Source organism: Myxocyprinus asiaticus, chromosome 19, assembly GCF_019703515.2.
Source record: "Myxocyprinus asiaticus isolate MX2 ecotype Aquarium Trade chromosome 19, UBuf_Myxa_2, whole genome shotgun sequence".
In the NCBI taxonomy this organism is placed as follows: Eukaryota; Metazoa; Chordata; class Actinopteri; order Cypriniformes; family Catostomidae; genus Myxocyprinus; species Myxocyprinus asiaticus.
The window spans coordinates 23,807,906-23,827,720 of record NC_059362.1 but is presented as its reverse complement, the minus strand read 5'-3'; the positions used below and the strand labels follow the sequence as shown (position 1 = coordinate 23,827,720).

The 19,815-nt window shown below is 41.9% G+C and overlaps 1 protein-coding gene across 2 annotated transcripts in view; it reads right to left on the bottom strand.

The window, feature by feature from the left end:
- Window positions 1–19,815, bottom strand: part of LOC127410307 (serine/threonine-protein kinase Nek1-like) — a 50,431-nt gene that overhangs the window by 15,956 nt on the left and 14,660 nt on the right. For both annotated transcript variants that reach the window (XM_051645502.1, XM_051645503.1), the window contains 15 exons: window positions 19,432–19,557; window positions 17,590–17,692; window positions 16,779–16,865; window positions 16,036–16,119; window positions 15,794–15,871; window positions 15,391–15,486; window positions 15,117–15,296; window positions 14,942–15,007; window positions 12,979–13,228; window positions 12,718–12,858; window positions 12,024–12,194; window positions 11,689–11,904; window positions 11,396–11,501; window positions 829–905; window positions 397–605 (listed from right to left, as the gene is read on the bottom strand). In XM_051645502.1, coding sequence (XP_051501462.1) covers window positions 397–605; window positions 829–905; window positions 11,396–11,501; window positions 11,689–11,904; window positions 12,024–12,194; window positions 12,718–12,858; window positions 12,979–13,228; window positions 14,942–15,007; window positions 15,117–15,296; window positions 15,391–15,486; window positions 15,794–15,871; window positions 16,036–16,119; window positions 16,779–16,865; window positions 17,590–17,692; window positions 19,432–19,557 — 1,990 coding nt within the window. The remainder of the gene's footprint in view (window positions 1–396; window positions 606–828; window positions 906–11,395; window positions 11,502–11,688; window positions 11,905–12,023; window positions 12,195–12,717; window positions 12,859–12,978; window positions 13,229–14,941; window positions 15,008–15,116; window positions 15,297–15,390; window positions 15,487–15,793; window positions 15,872–16,035; window positions 16,120–16,778; window positions 16,866–17,589; window positions 17,693–19,431; window positions 19,558–19,815) is intronic.

The following is a 19,815-nucleotide window of genomic DNA, read 5'->3' as shown; positions in this document are numbered from 1 at the left end:
TGTTTTTTTTTTTTATTATTATTAGAATTTAAATATCTAAGTCACCCTACAATAAGTCTTACTTATTTCAGAGTACCAAAAATGGGCTTTATAAAGGGTTTGTTTCTTTTACAAGCGGTTCAAAAATAAAGGTAATTCATAACTCACTTCATCATTCTTCTTGGATATTCATTTTGGTATGAACCTACAGCATGGATATCTTGATTGTTCTCTCTTCGAAGTGCCCTCTGAATACATCATTTATGCCATTTGGAACGCATACATAATGTGTTTTTGAGACTGGCACACATGCAAAAATCTGTTAATATGTTATACTGGCATTGAACAACCAATTTAACACACTGAAGAGGATTTCTTCTATCTGTGGTCCAGTGGTGTTCCAATGGTAATGCTCACCTTTGGGTTGTTTGTGTCAAAGAGACCAGTGGAGAGGCCAATAAGGAGTGCATTGTCATAGCGGTGGGATCGAAGTGGAGAGACTGAGCGAGAGCGAGAGGCGACGGAGGAGGAGTCCTCCACAGAGGACTGGGCAGACAGGAGGGCCAACGCTACTGTGCGTCTGTGAGCCGAACTACTGCTTAGCTTCACAAACAGAGATTCATCAGCTACAGAGAGAGAAAGGAAGAGGTCAATACAAAAACTTTTAGAGCTTAGTTTGACAACAGAGCTTTATTCAGACTGGTGTTCTGTAAGCTTCTGAGGCTTAGGATCTTTTGAAAGAAAATGAAGTGAAAAGCAAAGGCCTGCAGCTCTTTGATGTGCTGCATAATGAGACATGTTTGTGTGTGTGAAGGAGATAAGGGTTCTTAGCATTGCTCTTGAGATTACCTGCAGGTTCAGGCGGTTTCTCTTCTCTTTGAGGTATCTCTGTGCACTCTTGTTGTATTGCTCTGCCCTCTTCTGGCCTAGTACAAAAGTGACGTAACAATCATTAAAGGATAGTTCACTCAAAAATGAAAATTCTGTCATCATTTACACACCCTTATGTCATACCATACCTGTACATTTTTTTTCCATGGAACCCAAACAAAGGAGTTTAGCAGAATGTCTGATCTGCTCTCTTTCATACAAAAAGAGTGCTATGGGACCATGAGCTGTCTAGTAGGGCTGGGAATTGCCACAGACCTCCCGATTCAATATTACAACGATATTTATCTGCCAATTTGATATGTATCGTGATTCTTTTAAAGTATTGCAGTTCTGTAAGTATTGCTATTTGATGTTATGATTTATTTAGCTGTGTTAACCCCTTCTGTTAACCCCTTACTATCTATCTCCACTTTCACTTTAACATTCTTCTTTTGTTTTTGGCAATTTGTATTCTTCCTGCATATCACCACGTACTAGGAGGAAAATTTACAGTAAAAAAGGACTTACTGTAAATATTGATCTGTTTCTCACCCACACCTATTATATTGCTTCAGAAGTAATGGATTTAACAACTGGAGTTGTGTGGATTACTTTTATGTTGCCTTAGAAGTTCTGGCCACCATTCACTTGCATTGTATGGACCTACAGAGCTGAGATATTCTTCTAAAAATCTTTGTTTGTGTTCAGCAGAAGAAAGTCATACACATCTGGAATGGCATGAGGGTGAGTAAATGATAAGAGAATTTTCATTTTTGGGTGAACTATCCCTTTAAGGAACCCATGTATAATTAGGCTGCATTTTGTCCATGTGAACTTGATCAGAAGCATTTCTTATGGACATACTGTATGTACATTAAGTACAGCCCTTTAACAGGTTTACTAATGGATATTCAACAAATAAATAGGCTGAATAACTACAACCTCTTTATCGCACTAAACTATTAAAGTAAGAAAAGTAGGTAACAAGAAAGGCTCCAATACAGAGCAGCACAAAACCCAGATGCAGAATGTGCATAGCTGTTAGATTATAAATATTGAATGGGGTTTAACATGTAGTACACCATATCCAGCAGTCCGATGAGCCTTTTTTTTACTGCAACTATTTATGAAGGCAGTATCAAACAGAATCTGCAGAATGACTGCTGAAAAATACTCCCCACAACCACTCACAAATAAACCTGTGGATTATGCATAATAACAGGAACATTACCAAAAGCAGAGTACTTGATGTCCGACGCACTTCAATGGCTGTAGCAGCGATGCATTAAAGGACTAAACAAGAATTAATGAGACGGAACTTCTCAAAGAGAAAACCTGTTCACGTGGAACTCTTCACAAATATAGCTTTCAGAATCAGAATCAGAATCAGCTTTATTGCCAAGTATGCTTATGCATACAAGGAATTTGTGTTGGTGACAGGAGCTTCCAGTGTACAACAATACAAAACAATACAAAAACAGCAGCAAGACATAGATAATAATAATAAAAAAATAAAAAAAATAGTTATACACATACGTACATACACACTGTGGCAGCAGGGGCGTGGTCAAGCGGTAAGGGCGCTTACACCCGAGTTAAATTATGTCTAACACCTGTCTCTAATTTTAGTGAGCACAGGGAGAGCGGCATAAATAGAGCCACACCGCAGCTAGAAGAGAGAGAGCCTGGGCACCAGAGACCCGAGTGTGAAGCGAAGAGTTTATTATTGAAAAGTTGAGAGTTTATTTTGTGAAATAGTTTGTGTATTTTTTTGACTAACTTAGTGAACAACATAAAAGCCCTGAGAGAGTATATCTGTCGCAGAGAGGAAAATAAAAACCCTTACCTGAACCAGGAAATCTGCTTCTCGCCTCCTCCTTTCCACTGAGAAGTGTTACACTGGTGCCGAAACCCGGGAACGAAGTTTGGTTGAAGATGGATGGAAGTCGCCCCGTAGAGTCCTCCCAGTTGGCGGAGATCCTCCAAGCCCTCTCTGGCCTACATCGGAGCCACCAGCAAACACTGCTTGAGCTCCGACAAGATCAAGATCGCCGGTTTGTCGAGCTCCTACGCGCTCAAGGCGAGGACCGGCAGGCGATCCGGAGCCTCCTCAGCCAGGAAGCGATCCGGTGCCTCCTCAGCCAGGAGGCGTCCCCAGCCGCGACCCCGGACACTCACACGCCGTTACCCTCGCCCGCGTTACAGAAAATGGGGGCGGCGGACGACCCTGAGGCCTTCTTGGATATGTTTGAGCGAACTGCCGAGATCTGGGGCTGGCCGATCGGCCAATGGGCGGCCCGACTTATCCCGCTGTTGTCCGGGGAAGCCCAGCTCGTGGCTCAACAACTGCCAGCGATGAGTCTCCTGGCCTACGGTCAGACTCCGGAGGAAAGTCGTCAACTCTTCTGAAGCTTGAAGTTGGAGAGAAGATGGTTGCTAGCGGGGGACCGCGACGTCGATGGGATTATCGACCAGGTGGTACTAGAACAGTTAATACATCGGCTACCAATAGGGACGGCGGAGTGGGTCCAGTGCCACCGCCCGGCGTCGCTGGAGGAAGCCGTCCGGCTTGCAGAGGACCACATGACGGCAATCCCGAGGGCGGAAGAGCCCTCCTACACTCTCTCTCCTCCCTCTGTCTCATCCCCCTCCCCTCTCTCCTCTCGTTCTGCTCTCTCTCCAGGTCCCGTTCCTGCCCCACGCAGATGAGGAGGACTTCAGCCCCTGAGACCAGTTCCCTGGGTGTGGGAGGCGACACCTTCCCCTATGCCCCGCCGCTCTCCCCCTCGGGGGGGGGGGGCGCCCGCCGACGCAAGTGCGGGCGTAGCCCCTGGGACAGCCTGCTGGAGGTGCAGGGAGACCCGGGCCACTTCCGGGATCAGTGCCCTCTGATGGAGCTGGGGACGGTGGTGCGGGTCTCTGACCTCCTACAGGCTGCCCCCAACCGGGCCGGAGCATACCGGTCAAGGTGTAAGGGGGGTACTCACCAAGTGTTGGTGGACACCGGGTGTAATCAAACCACTATCCAGAAACGCTTAGTTCAACCCGAGGCGTTGGACACCACTAAAACGGTGAGGGTGAAATGTGTGCATGGGGATATTCACAAGTATCCGGTGGTGACCCTGACGATTAAATTCCGGGGGAAAAAGCATAGAATGGAGGCCGCGGTTAGTTCCCGCCTCACCATCCGCTGATTTTGGGGACTGATTGGCCTGATTTTAGAGTTTTATTAAAGGAAATTTGCACAGATGGGTCCTGTATGAAGTTAGGGAGATGTGTAATGTGCGATGCTCTGGCAGGGGAGGCGGAGCCGATGCCATCCTCGACAGCTCCACGTCATAATGACGAGAGAGGGGGAGAGGCTGCAGCCCCTCCCCTTCTCAGGGAATTCCCTGAGGGGGATTTCCCTTTGGAGCAGTTGCGAGATGAAACCCTCAAAACATGCCTTCAACCAAGTGAGAGTCATCGATGGTCAACAACTCCAGCCGGACATTGCCCTTTCATACCCCTATTTTGCGATTATAAATGAGCGGTTGTATAGAGTGACACAGGACACTCAAACTAAAGAGGATACAACCCAACTTTTGATTCCAAGGAGCCGTCGGGAAATGGTATTCTAGGCGGCGCATTATAATCCTATGGCGGGTCACTCAGGAGAAAGGAAAACACTGAACCGTCTAATAGCCCGTTTCTATTGGCCGGGCACTGGCGGCGATGTCCGCAGGTGATGTGCGGCATGCTGCGAATGCCAACTGGTTAACCCACCGGCCACCCCAAAAGCACCATTGCGCCCTCTCCCTTTGATCGAGGTCCCCTTTGAGAGAATTGGAATGGACCTCGTCGGGCTATTAGAATGGTCAGCACGCGGACGTCGCTTTGTATTGGTCCTGGTGGACTATGTAATGCAATATCCGGAAGCAGTGCCTCTTCGCAACATCTCAGCACGCAGTGTTGCGGAGGCACTCTTCAAATTAATCTCCCGGGTGGGGATTCCGAAAGAAATCTTCACCGATCAGGGCACAACGTTTATGTCACGGACACTACACGAACTGTATGAGTTGTTAAATATTAAATCGATTCGCACCAGCTTATACCATCCTCAAACGGATGGCCTGGTGAAACGATTTAATAAAACCCTCAAAAACATGATTCATAAGTTTGTGTACGACGATGCTAGAAATTGGGAATGGCTCGACCCCCTGTTATTTGCAGTACGAGAGGTCCCGCAAGCCTCCACTGGCTTCTCCCCATTCGAGCTGCTGTATAGGCGACGCCCACGCGGCGTGCTTGATGTATTGCGAGAGGCCTGGGAGGAGGGACCTTCAAACAGCAAAAATGAAATTCAATACTTTCTTGATCTTAGAGCAAAACTCCACACTTTGGGACAGCTAACACAGGAGAATTTGCTCCAAGCTCAAGAACGACAGCGCCGACTGTATGACAGGGGAACTCAGCTAAGGGAATTTGCACCAGGAGATAAAGTGCTTGTATGGCTTCCCACATTGAGCTCTAAATTACTCGCCAAGTGGCAAGGACCCTTTGAGGTCACACGACGAGTGGGAGATCTCGATTATGAGGTTACACGAACCGATAGAGGGGGCGCACATCAAATATACCACCTCAACCTCCTGAAATTGTGGAGGGAGGCGGTTCCCTTGACGTTGGCTACGGTAGTTCCTGAGAAGGCGGAGCTCGGACTGGAGGTGAGTTCAAAACATAAACAGTTCACCCCGTTCACTTGCGGAGACCACCTCTCACCAAGTCAACTCGCGGAGGTTGCAACAGGAGATTGCGGATGTGTTCTCCCCTCTACCGGGATGTACAAATCTCATTCACCACCATATCGAGACTGAGCCGGGGGTCATGGTACGTAGCCGCCCCTATCGATTACCCGAACACAAGAAGAAAATCGTTCAGGAAGAACTGAATGCAATGCTCGATATGGGGGTAATAGAAGAATCCCACAGCGATTGGTCCAGCCCTGTTGTTCTAGTGCCTAAGAGCGATGGGTCTGTGCGATTCTGCGTGGATTATAGGAAAGTCAACGCGGTGTCTAAATTTGATGCGTATCCAATGCCTCGCGTTGATGAGTTGCTCGATCGATTGGGCACTGCTCGATTTTATTCGACATTGGATTTGACGAAGGGTTATTGGCAGATCCCCTTGACACCAATTTTCCATGAGAAAACCACCTTCTACACACCATTTGGATTACACCAGTTTGTGACACTTCCGTTCGGTTTGTTTGGAGCCCCGGCTACGTTTCAGCATCTCATGGACCGAATCCTCAGACCGCATTCAGCTTACGCTATTTTTTTGACTGACTTAGTGAACAACATAAAAGCCCTGAGAGAGTATATCTGTCGCAGAGAGGAAAATAAAAACCCTTACCTGAACCAGGAAATCTGCTTCTCGCCGCCTCCTTTCCACTGAACCCCCTTACACACACACACATACATACATACATACACACATACACATACGTAGTGCAATCTGTTATCTGTTATGTACAGTGCAAATACAAATCTGTTATGTACAGTGCACATGTTTTTGTTTTTTTCCCCCAGAGGAATGAAATGGCAGAAGAAGTTGGATGTGTTGGATAAATATAAAAAAGACTAAGCTGTGTATTGCACATAGTTATTGCTCAATGGGGCAATTTAACTGTTCATGAGATGGATAGCCTGGGGGGAAAAAACTTCCTGTGCCTGACGGTTCTGTTGCTCAGAGCTCTGAAGCATCGGCCAGAAGGCAACATTTCAAAAAGGTAATGGGCAGGGTGAGTGGGGTCCAGAGTGATTTTTCCAGCCTTTTTCCTCACTCTGGAAGTGTATAGTTCTTGAAGGGGTGGCAGGGGGCAACCAATAATCCTCTCAGCAGTCCGAATTGTCCTTTGTAGTCTTCTGATGTCTGATTTCATAGCTGAACCAAACCAGATTGTTATTGTAGTGCAGAGGACAGACTCAATGACTGCTGAGTAGAACTGTATAAGCAGTGCCTGGGGCAGGTTGAACTTCCTCAACTGGCGAAGGAAGTACAACCTCTGCTGGGCCTTTTTCACAATGGAGTCAATGTGGGTCTCCAACTTCAGGTCCTGTGAAATGGTAGCCCAGGAACCTGAATGACTCCACTGCTGCCACAGTGCTGTTTAGAAATGGGGGGGGGGGGGTGGTCAGTGTTGGGGTGTTTCTCCTAAAGTCCACAATCATCTCCACCATTTTGAGCGTGTTCAGCTCAAGGTTGTTTTGACTGCACCAGACAGCCAACTGTTCAACCTCTCTTCTGTAGGCAGACTCATCGTCATCTCGGATGAGGCCGATGACAGTGGTGTCATCTGCAAACTTCAGGAGCTTGACAGAGGGGTCCTTGGCGATGCAGTCATTGGTGTAGAGGGAGAAGAGTTGTGGAGAGAGCACACATCCCTGGGGGGCACCAGTGCTGATTGTACAGGTGCTGGAAGTGAGTTTCCCCTGTCTCACAAGCTGTTGCCTGTCCATCAGAAAGCTGGTAATCCACTGACAGATAGACATGGGAACAGAGAGTTGGTGTAAATTATTCTGGAGTATAGCTGGGATGATGGTGTTGAAAGCTGAACTGAAGTCCACAAAAAGGGTCCTTGCATATGTCCCTGGTCTGTCCAGATGTTGCAGGATATGATGCAATCCCATGTTGACTGCATCATCCACAGACCTGTTTGCTCGATAAGCAAATTGAAGGGGATCTAGAAAGGGTCCAGTGATGTTCCTCAGGTGGGCCAACACCAGTCTCTCAAATGATTTCATGACCACAGACATCAGGGCGACAGGTCTGTAGTCATTAAGTCCTGTGATTTTTGGTTTCTTTGGGACAGGAATGATGATTGAGCGTTTGAAGCAGCATGGGACTTCACACTGCTCCAGTGATCTATTGAAGATCTGTGTGAAGATGGGGGCCAGCTGGTTAGCACAGGATCGAAGACACGCTGGTGAGACACCATCTGGGCCTGAAGCTTACCTCGTCTTTTTTTTTCCGAAAGACACATCATCTTCACAGATCTTAAGTGCAGGTTGAGTAGCAGGAGGAGGGAGGAGAGGGGTTGCAGGAGGTGTTGGTGTTTGTGTGAAGTGAAGGTCAGAGTGGGTGTGGGATGTGAGATTGGGCCTTTCAAATTTGCAGTAGAACACATACAGGTCGTCAGCCAGTTGTTGGTCCACCACAGGGTTGGGGGTAGGAGTCCTGTAATTTGTGAGTTGTTTCATGCCACGCCACACTGATGCAGGGTCGTTAGCTGAAAACTTGTTTTTCAGCTTCTCAGAGTATCTCCTTTTAACCACTCTGATTTCCTTGTTCAGTGTGTTCCTGGCCTGATTGTACAAGACTTTATCCCCACCCCTTTAAGCATCCTCTTTGGCCTGACGAAGCTGCCTGAGCTCTGCTGTAAACCACGGTTTGTCGTTGTTGAAATTTAAATAAGTCCTAGTAGGAATGCACATATCCTCACAGAAACTGATATATGATGTAACAGTATCTGTGAGCTCGTCCAGGTCTGTGGCTGTAGCCTCAAAAACACTCCAATCCGTGCAATCGAAGCAGGCTTGTAGTTCCCGCTTTGCTTCATTGGTCCATCTCTTTACAGTCCTTACTACTGGCTTGGTTGATTTTAATTTCTGCCTATAGGTTGGAAGAAGATGAACCAGACAGTCCCAAAGCTGCTCTAGGGACAGAGCGATATGCATCCTTTATTGTTGTCCAGTATATTTCTGTCTCTGGTGGGGCATGTAATGTGCTGTTTATATTTGGGCAGTTCATGTGTGAGACTTGCTTTGTTAAAATCCCCAAGAATAATAATAACTGAGTCCAGGTATTGTTGTTCTGTGTCTGTGATTTGATCAGCCAGCTGTTGCAGCGGCACATTCAAACACGCGTTTGGCACGATATACACACTCGCCAGAATAAACGAGGACAACACCCGCGGCAAGTAGAAAGGCTTACAGTTAATAAACCACCTCTCGTTTTCCCCGTTAACTCCGCGATGCGATCTGCTCTGAACAGCTGAAAGCCCGGCAGATGTAATGTGCTGTCCGGAATGGCTTCACTCAGCCAGGTTTCTGTGAAGCACAAGGCAGCAGAGGTTGAAAAGTCCTTGTTTGTGCGGGTGAGGAGATGTAGTTTTGAACATCTGAATATTCAAAAACTGGGAAAAGACTGTCTGGTATAAGCTGTCGAATGTTCAGCAGTTCGTCTCTGGTAAAACTGACTGGAAAAAGATTACTAAACACAGGACAAACAAACAAAAACAACAGAAAAATAGGAGCGCTCCACACCGAGGTGGCCATCTGCGGCGCCATCATGATGTATACATTCATATATCTATAATGAATCTATATCTATCTATAATTGTATTAGCACATTAAGCTAAATGTAAATTACATTTAAAATACAATTTATAATTGAGAAGATTTTAAAATCTAGAATATTTTTTCTCCCACCCCTACTGTCTAGCTCCAGAAAGGACAAAAAAAAAAACACCATAAAAGCATCATAGAAATAATACATATGCAGGGTTCCCACTGTTTTCAAGGCACAATTTTATGTGACCAACAAGTGTAATATTTAAGCAAAAATACATGCATCCATTTAAATCGAGATTTATTTTGCCGTTTCTGTGTGTTTTTGAATGTAGGTTCTCAGCTCCAGATAAGCAGTTCGCTACATGGCCCAGTGTAAACATGCGCAGACAGCGCATGCAAAAAACACAGTGCTTTTACCAGGCGCAATGAATTCTTAGTGAATTCCCCCCATAGTCTTTATGAGCTGCGCTCTTCAAAGTACTCTGCTCTCTGTCATCTCACACACACACACACACACGAGCGCGTGTGATGATCATGATGAGTTATTTTCAGTGTATTAGTGGCCTGCTTCCCACATTTATTTTGATGCATGCATCATTTGCAGATTATATATTTATTAAACCACAGAGGGTGTTTCTCAATGCTAAGAATGCATTCTTTTTCTTGCGTTCTTGTGAAACTCAGTCTTGACAAACTACCTTAAAGAGCGAACTTGGAAGACATGAGGACATAAAACCCATCTTTGCAAGTTTTGAGAAATAGATTCAACAACCTCTTAACTATTTTTTTTTTCTTTTCTCTCCAATTTGGAATGCCCAATTCCTAATGCGCTCTAAGTCCTCGTGGTGGCGTAGTGACTCGCCTCAATCCGGCTGGCAGTGGACGAATCTCAGTTGCCTCCACATCTGAGATCGTCAATCCGCGCATCTTATCACGAGTCTTGTTGAGCATGATACCACGGAGACGTAGTGCGTGTGGAGGCCCATGCTATTCTCTGCAGCATCCACGCACAACTCACCACGCGCCCCACCGAGAGAGAGAACCACACACAGCGACCACGAGGAGGTTACCCCATGTGACTCTACCCTCCCTAGCAACCTGGCCAATTTGGTTGCTTAGTAGACCTGGCTTCGAACTCGTGACTCCAGAACAATTTTCTTTTTTTGGAGGTGGGTAATGACGTCAAAAGTTCACAAGAACGTAAGAACGCAAAAAGAACTGACATTGAGAAACAGCTAAACTTTTGCAGTTTAATTATCACACTAGGACAAATTGTAATTTTAATTTGATTAATTGTGCATTCAAACATTCATTTTCATCCAAATATGTCATATTCCATGACATTCTGCATTTTATACCTAATGCCATTTTATGACTAGATTTCGTGACAAAAACATCACCACAACAGCAATGTTGGAGGGAAAAAATCTTATTTTGTACTATTATAGTTATAGTTAAACTATGTTGTCAGAGCAAAGCAGAGATGATAGCAGATGAGCAGATAAGCAGATAAAGTACATGACAGGGATTTTTTCATGACAGTTAACCATTGACATTGTTTCACAATGCGCAGTCGCCGGTAGTGACAAAACAATCCGAATGTGTGGACAGTATATGTATATGACACCTATTCCGAGTCCTGATCATTACCATGTTTTTGTACATGCAACAAAAACTTTGTTAGCAACAGTTATATTATACTAAAATATTTTCCAGGACAAATAATTACTTTCCAGGACATTTAGGTATTTTTCTAATTTTCCATGACTTTTCCATGACTGGAAAACTGCATTGCAAAATTCCAGGTTTTCCAGGAACCTTGTATATGACTTGTGCACTGTCGTCTGTAGCCATGCGATAGCTTTGGGTGAGAAACAAACTTATTCACTGAAAATCTTGCCTTGACAGCTGTCAACACCATTCTACTTCCAAGCTCCTTTTGTGTAAAAAATGTATATGGGTTTCGAAAGACATGAGGGTGAGTAAATGATGACATTTTCATTTTTGGATGAATTATTCCTTTAAATAATAAAAAAATTATAACAATTTCATTACAAATTATTAAAAAAGTTAAAATAAATTGCTACATACTGTCACTGCAATTGACTTTAAAAAAAAATCTTTTTTATGACAAGTTTGAGAAAAAAAAAAAAAACTTGAATTTTAAAAATTGCAAAAATTACTATATGAATTTTCAAATTTCCTTTTGTGCTTACACAGTCATAGGGGATTCATTTGTCCATGCCTGCATTACTTCTGCTGAGGGCTTTGAGGTTTGCTGAGAGGCTTCCTCCAGAACCACAGACTCCAGATCATCAAACACTGGGAGGAAAGATAAAAAGTGCTTTTGTTGTAAAAAAAATAAAAAAATAGAAAAATAAATAGCTTTACACATTAAGGAACATTAAGTCTAACAATTGGTGATCTTAATTCCTTTCTTTTTTTTCTTTCTTTTTTTTTAATAACATGTTTGCAATGTTTAGTAATATATTATACATAATATTCTCACCCTCAGCATCAATTTCTCCAGACTGAGGCTTTTGTATCTCCTCTGGCGTTATTGGGATTAGCTCCTGACTTTTAACCTCTGTTGCAATTGGCACCGTCTCCTGACATGTCACTTCTTGTTTGGCATGGCAAATATCAGGCTGGCAGGGCTGAGGGACAGGCACTTGTTTGGCTTCATTAGTGGCATCTGAAGACTCTTCAATGGGATTAAGGCTTTCTGATCAAAAGACACAGAAACAAACAGATGATTAACAGGAAACTGTTGTGAGTTACATAGTCAGATTGTCAGTAAATCACATTACATAGATGAACAGAACACTTTGATTAATGACTCACCAGTCAGTGTGTTGTCACAAGTGCTGGCGTGAGCCAGTTGAGAAGTAAAGGATTTAATCTCTGCCTCTTCCAACACCTTCAGAACCTCTGAGTCTGGGCTCTGCCCCCAAGCCTTCCTTAGCCGCTCCCCCTGCCAAACATCCATGCAAATGACTTCACCTGCTGTTTGCTCTGAAATACATGTTAAAAGCAAACAGATTACTGCAAATAAGCAAGACATCAACTGTACTGTATAATATACTCACACAAAAACTAATTCACAAGAAATACTGGGGATAAAAACATGCTTTTTGGCTTTCCTGGCAAGGAAGTTGTAATTGAAGACTAGAGATCTAGCAAGTGAACTAAAGCTGCGTTTGCACTTGTAATTAAGCCGGTTGCTATAGAGTGGCCTGGAGTCCCAGTGCACGCATCACAACACACCCACCATGGATACAAAACAAAACACACACCAGTACATACACTATTCACCCTGTGAAATAACAAATAACAATTTTATGATTAAGCGAGTCATTGCAATATGGGCTAATTTAGTAAAGTTAATGATAATACTAAATTACATAGTATAATATCATTTAAAAGGAACAGATTTTTGGTTTGAGTGTCGATAAAGGAGTGCTTGAGTCTTACTGATAGGGCTTTGGGGGTACATAGGAGAAACAAAGGTAGAGAATCTCAGGATGAGAAAGTACACCTGTTATTTGGCCTTGTGTTGTAAGGCTGGTTTCTTCCAGTGTCTGCTGAGCCACAGACAGCAGAGGGACAGCATCAGTCTGCCATTTCTTCCTGTCTCCACCAGAGGGAGCACTCACATCTGGAGACACCTCCTGAGGCACTGAGGAAAAAAAAAGAGCAAACAAAAGAGTAGATATGGGATATGAACCTTATCTGCTATTACTGAACTACAATACACACACAAAAACTTTTAAAACATATTGATGAGGTGTGTATGTACCTGCCAGAGTTCCACAGGTCTCCTCCAGAGTTTGTTCAGCTACAGAGAGTATGGGTGGAGCTACAGCCTCCCACTTTCTCCTATCACCACCTGTGGGTGGCCTTTCCTCTGTGGTGAAAGGTTGGATTGGTTGAGGAGTGGAGCATGGTGCATTGCTACAAGGTGAGGTAGCATTTTTCACAGGATCTTCCTCATGGGTCTGGACCTTTAGATTCTGATTCAGTCTGCGAAGAATCTCCTTCTTTTCACTCTAAAGAAAAAAGAAACTCTTTACTGCTAATGTTCCTCTACATTATCATTATAGTCATCAACATTAGAGAGGAGTCACATTGGTCGACTAGTCCAACAACCTAATGGTCGATTAATAAGGTCAACTAGTTTATTTAGATGGCAGTGTTTAGTTGACTGCTTTTGAGCGATTAGTTGACTAGTTATTCAGGCAACCTTCCAACTATTCGATTTTGAAAATACAGTATGTAGCTTTGCACATCCCTAATCAACATGTTCATTGACAATTATTTCATTAAATGTTGCCACATATTAATAGCAGGGCTGTGAATCATTTATCCATGTAAGCTCAGCCCATCGGCAGACCTGCAGAATTTTTTTTTATCAAAATATTAATAACTACAGTCTTGACCAACACAAAAAATGTAGCTTAGAAGCTGTACTTAACAGTGCATGTAGGCATTATGACCAAAACTGAAGAAGTGCTTTGAAATTTGCAAACCAATCAGAAGTGTTCCATTTTTATCATTTATAAATAATTTTGCACTGCACATACAGTATTATTGTAATTGGCAAAAACATCAAACTGTTCAAATAACCATGTATCATATGTTGTTGGAAAGCTCTCAAAGAGTAGAATACAACCAGCATATTTTATTTTACTCACAGACAAAAATATAGCAAGTAATAGATAATTATATGTCTTTGACATACGTTACACGTAAACAGGTTTTGCTTATATGCCACATTTTCGCTTATAACTTCACAAAAAATAAACAGAACATAAAATTTCACATTTTTTTCACATTAGATAATCCACACGAAGCACAATGTGCACACAGCACATAATGTGCTATCTGGCTAAAGACACGTTAGCTTTCCTGGATCAAATGATGTAGTACGATGTCTAGCATCATGGAACACAAAACCAATTGTATTAGGATTCAGATTGCTGCAATAAGAGGTGGAAGGGTGAAAAAAAATATAACTTATTAATTGTTTTCTGTGATTAATTGTGATTAATCATGGTATATTAAAAAAACATTATAAAGTACATTTATTTATGATTATATTTTACTTTTGTCTAAAAAAAAAAAAAAAACTAGTAGTCATCACTTATTTAAATATGTACATGTTAAAATGTTAATTGTTTTTGCGGATAGAGTTCATTACACACATTTTACAGGTATACATTTTTGATACACTAATATGTATACATGCCATAAAAGTGGACATGCTGTAATTAAAAGTTGGGCAAAATCTTGTGCTGTTTTCCAGTAGACTTTTTTTAATAATAGGATCAAATTGGCAGATTCCATTTATATCGAGCTTTATTGGCAAGATAAACTTATGTGTATATTGTCAATGCATTATAAGACACTATACAGATACAAAATAAATTGAATGCTGCAGTTTAAAATCTCAAGACTATTATTTTCTCTGGCAGCTGTTCAGTCTCTATCGTGCATGCTGGGTCTCTCTCGTGCAGTTTCGTTTTTGACACTGGTTCAGGTGACAGTATATATATATATATATATATATATATATATATATATATATATATATACTGCATTAATTGTGCTTTTCTACACGTTAAACAGTCAACTATTAATCGCAGAAATGAACGCGTTAAATTTCCCAGCCCTAATTAATAGTGATGATTTCCAAACATACTACCTCAACAGTTTTGTTCAGTTTACTCTGCTTGTTTTTCTCACAAATATGCAATTCCCACCTGTACATCTGATGTTTCTGCTTTAAGAGGGTCCTCTTTCATAGGAGAACTCTGTCCGGATGAAATCTACCAAAACAGAGCACATGGAGAATCATGGGATGGCTACTCTATTAACAAATGTATTTGGTATTAGAGCAAAAAGTAAGTTATTTCTTTAGTGTGAAAGGTGACTAACAGCGCCAACATCCTTCAGAGCAGCGGTCATAGAAATGGCTGGAGTGGTTGGTCTAGAGGAGGGTGTGGCTTTGGAGGCAGCTTCCTGAGGGGCGGGATCAGTCTGCTGAGTGGGAGGGACTGCTGGAGGTGGCGCTACACCAACGGCTCCAATACCAACCTTCACTCCTCGTGCAAAAAGCTGGACACAGACAAAACAATTAAAAAAAAAAAAAAAAAAAAATCACCTATAAAAGGTGGTATACAACACGCAAATGTAAAAAAAGCTGACATACATGATCCTCCCATGCTTTCTTCTCTCTCTCATATGCTTCTCTTCTCTTCTTTTCAAGCTGTTCTTTGAGCACTGCAGCACGAGCCTTTGATTGCGCCTAAAACAAAAGACATAAATACAAAGCGCACACCTGTTAATTGTTTACATAAATAACACTGAGTCCTAACCAGACGGGACATGATATGAAGCAACAAGCAGTCTTGTACGGTAAATGTGTCACATCACGGTCACACAGCAGTTTCATGTTCAGTGTGGACGGACAAATTGCTGGAAACTTATTGCACTGCACCTGGTTAGGACTTGATGTAACAGTTTGGTTGCTTATGTAGAGAAATATAATCAAAGCTACACATACTAATACAAAATAACACCCTATACATCTTAAGTAAAATGAGAAGGATCACCTTCAATGCCTCAATTTTCTTCCTCCTGAGCACTGCCTCTTCACATGACTCCTGACTGTCTGACCCATCACTGTCATACTGAGAGACACAGTCCAAATATTAAAGGAAAAACATCAAAGTAATATAGAAGAACTGACACAGTTTATCATATTAATACTATATGTCTGTAAGAAAGTTTTCTAATGCTGCTGCCAATATTGTCATTTTAATCAGGGCATGTATGTGGGTGTTTCCCCATGTACCTTTTCTCCTCTGAGGCGAGCTTTGATCTGCTGACGTTCATTAAAGTTCTGTAGTCTGATCTGCCGCAATCTCGCCAAGTACTCCTGAGAAACACACAGATCATATATCATCTCTCTCTTTTTTCTTCCCCTTTAAGTAACATGTACACCCAACAATATGGGCAAGACACATATAAAGATACAACTGATGAAATACGTATATATTGAGAAATAAAAACAACATTAAACATTGAGGATGTAACGTTAGAACAGCAAAAAAAAAAAAAAAACCAGGTGAGCTGCTGAAAGTTTACAGAACAGAAGTCAAAGCCATTCATTGAGGAGAACCATAAAAGAGCAGTTAGAAGGTCTTCAGCTGGCATCCTGCCATGATTCTGTAGTTATACTCGCATCTCCTCTAAAAATAATGAAAAAATAATAGAGGATCAAAAACAAGGGGTACTGAAGCAGGATTAAAAAAAACAAAAACAAATGTTACATGAGAGGCAATAGGGAATTTTAAAAGTGACACAGAAATAATGAAAAATAATTAAATGGTGTGTGTACCGCTCACAAACAAAAACACACACAGAATCAACACCATTGTGCAGGGATTGGATATCAGGTGGCACTGGTGAGCGGCTTCAGCAACTTCGGGTGGACACACACAACATAAAATAAGGAACCGAGCAATGGGGATTTGGTTGACGATGGAGGAAAGAATGGAATGAGGAGCTTTGTTCTGTCCCAGACTGGAATCCTACCTCCTCCTCTTTGTTGACTCGGGGTCTCCTGCATCGGGACGAGTTTGTCCAGCTTGCAAAGAAGGTGGCCAGGTTTTGCCGAGCCCCCTATTCACCCATTGGTTCAACCCGACATTACAAAAGCCACATAATTAAATGTAATATCAATCACATCACCAACTCCAAAAAAACAAACACTCTCAGGTAATTAAATCCTTGAACAGACAACTGATTCTACTATCAGATCCACCACATTACTGGCCTAGAGTGAGTTGTGCACTAAATTGGGAGTTAAAGAATGTTCTGGCTTAATACAAGTTACGATCTATTGACAGCATTTGCTACATAATATCGATTAGTATTAAAGGAATGTTCCAGGTTCAATACAAGTTATGCTCAATCGACAGAATTTATGGGACCAATCCGTAAACGTTAAAATACTCACTATTATAAAACTATAGTCACAAAATGTAAACAATATGCGTGATAACATGATTTTAGTGTGTTAAAATCGCTTACTAACCTTTTCCGTGTATAGTTATAGCCAATTGTATAACTTCATTGCCATGACGATGTAATTTAAACAAACCCAAATCCCTAAAATGACTAAAAATTACGATTTAAACAACTTTACAGCTAAAATAATACAGAAGAACAGAAGTTTTAACAGAAGAATAATGTAAGTGCTTTTATAAAATTATAAGCTTCACATTTCTTCACATCCTCCAAAAATTGTTTTTTAATGTTTAATGTTGTATTTTAATTGCCTGTATTTTTATTGTAACGTATTAAACAGGAACATTCCTTTAACCAGAGGAAAAAAAACTCATACCAGCTGTCCCTCTGCACGGACTTTATTCTGCCTGGCTTCTCTTTTCCGCTGTAGAAACTCCTCCACCTGTTTAGCCCTCTCTGCCACCAGCTGGCCTTGTAATCTAGAAAAAAGATACACACCTGAAAGGCCTATATTGGCCTATATACAGTGGTGTGAAAAAGTGTTTGCCCCCTTCCTGATTTCTTATTTTTTTGCATGTTTGTCACACTTAAATGTTTCAGATCATCAAACAAGTTTAAATATTAGTCAAAGATAACACAAGTAAACACAAAATGCAGTTTTTAAATGAAGGTTGTTATTATTAAGGGAAAACAAAATCCAAACCTACATGGCCCTGTGTGAAAAAGTGATTGCCCCCTAAACCTAATAACTGGTTGGGCCACCCTTAGCAGCAACAACTGCAATCAAGCGTTTGCGATAACTTGCAATGAGTCTTTTACAGCGCTGTGGAGGAATTTTGGCCCACTCATCTTTGCAGAATTGTTGTAATTCAGCCACATTGGAGGGTTTTCGAGCATGAACTGCCTTTTTAAGGTCATGCCACAGTATCTCAATAGGATTCAGGTCAGGACTTTGACTAGGCCACTCCAAAGTCTTCATTTTGTTTTTCTTCAGCCATTCAGAGGTGGACTTACTGGTGTGTTTTGGATCATTGTCCTGGTGCAGAATCCAAGTTCGCTTCAGCTTGAGGTCACGAACAGATGGCCGGACATTCTCCTTCAGGATTTTTTGGTAGACAGCAGAATTCATGGTTCCATTTATCACAGCAAGTCTTCCAGGTCCTGAAGCAGCAAAACAGCCCCAGACCATCACACTACCACCACCATATTTTACTGTTGGCATGATGTTCTTTTTCTGAAATGCGGTGTTACTTTTACGCCAGATGTAATGGGACACACACCTTCCAGAAAGTTAAACTTTTGTCTCGTCAGTCCACAGAGTATTTTCCCAAAAGTCTTGGGGATCATCAAGATATTTTCTGGCAAAAATGAGACGAGCCTTAATGTTCTTTTTGCTCAGCAGTGGTTTTCATCTTGGAACTCTGCCATGCAGGCCATTTTTGCCCAGTCTCTTTCTTATGGTGGAGTCATGAACACTTACCTTAACTGAGGCAAGTGAAGCCTGCAGTTCTTTGGATGTTGTTGTGGGGTCTTTTGTGACCTCTTGGATGAGTCGTTGCTGCGCTCTTGGGGTAATTTTGGTCGGCCGGCCACTCCTGGGAAGGTTCACCACTGTTCCATGTTTTCGCCATTTGTGGATAATGGCTCTCACTGTGGTTCTCTGGAGTCCCAAAGCTTTAGAAATGGCTTTATAACCTTTTCCAGACTGATAGATCTCAATTACTTTCTTTCTCATTTGTTCCTGAATTTCTTTGGATCTCGGCATGATGTCTAGCTTTTGAAGATCTTTTGGTCTAATTCACTTTGTCAGGCAGGTCCTATTTAAGTGATTTCTTGACTGAGAACAGGTGTGGCAGTAATCAGGCCTGGGTGTGGCTAGAGAAACTGAACTCAGGTGTGATAAACCACAGTTAAGTTATATTTTAACAGGTGGGGCAAACACTTTTTCACACAGGGCCATGTAGGTTTGGATTTTGTTTTCCCTTAATAATAACAACCTTCATTTAAAAACTGCATTTTGTGTTTACTTGTGTTATCTTTGACTAATATTTAAACTTGTTTGATGATCTGAAACATTTAAGTGTGACAAACATGCAAAAAAATAAGAAATCAGGAAGGGGGCAAACACTTTTTCACACCACTGTATGTGGCCTCTACCTATTTACAGGATGTAGTAGTGGTGACAGATATCACTGAAGAAACACATATGCCTACTGACCTATTGACATAGTCGTTCTTTGGAATCAGCTCATTTTGGAGACTTGCTTTGCGTGGTTCTCTCTTGACAACATTCTTTTTAGGGATGCAGGCATGACCATTCAGCGTCCCTGAGACTGTTGGAGTCCTTTATCAATATTAACATATAAAACAATGTTACCTTCAAAAAATTATCAGGAAAATAATAAAAATTCCTAAACATAACACCAAAACATAAAACACAAACCAGTCCTGAAAAAAAAACAAAAAAAAAAAAACATGAATTTACTAATTATTATTTAATTAAAATACATGTGTTTTTATGCTTTGCAAACCTAAACATTTGGTTTTGTGTGATGTATAAATTATTGTTGTGAATTCTGCTGATAAATATGTCACCAACTAT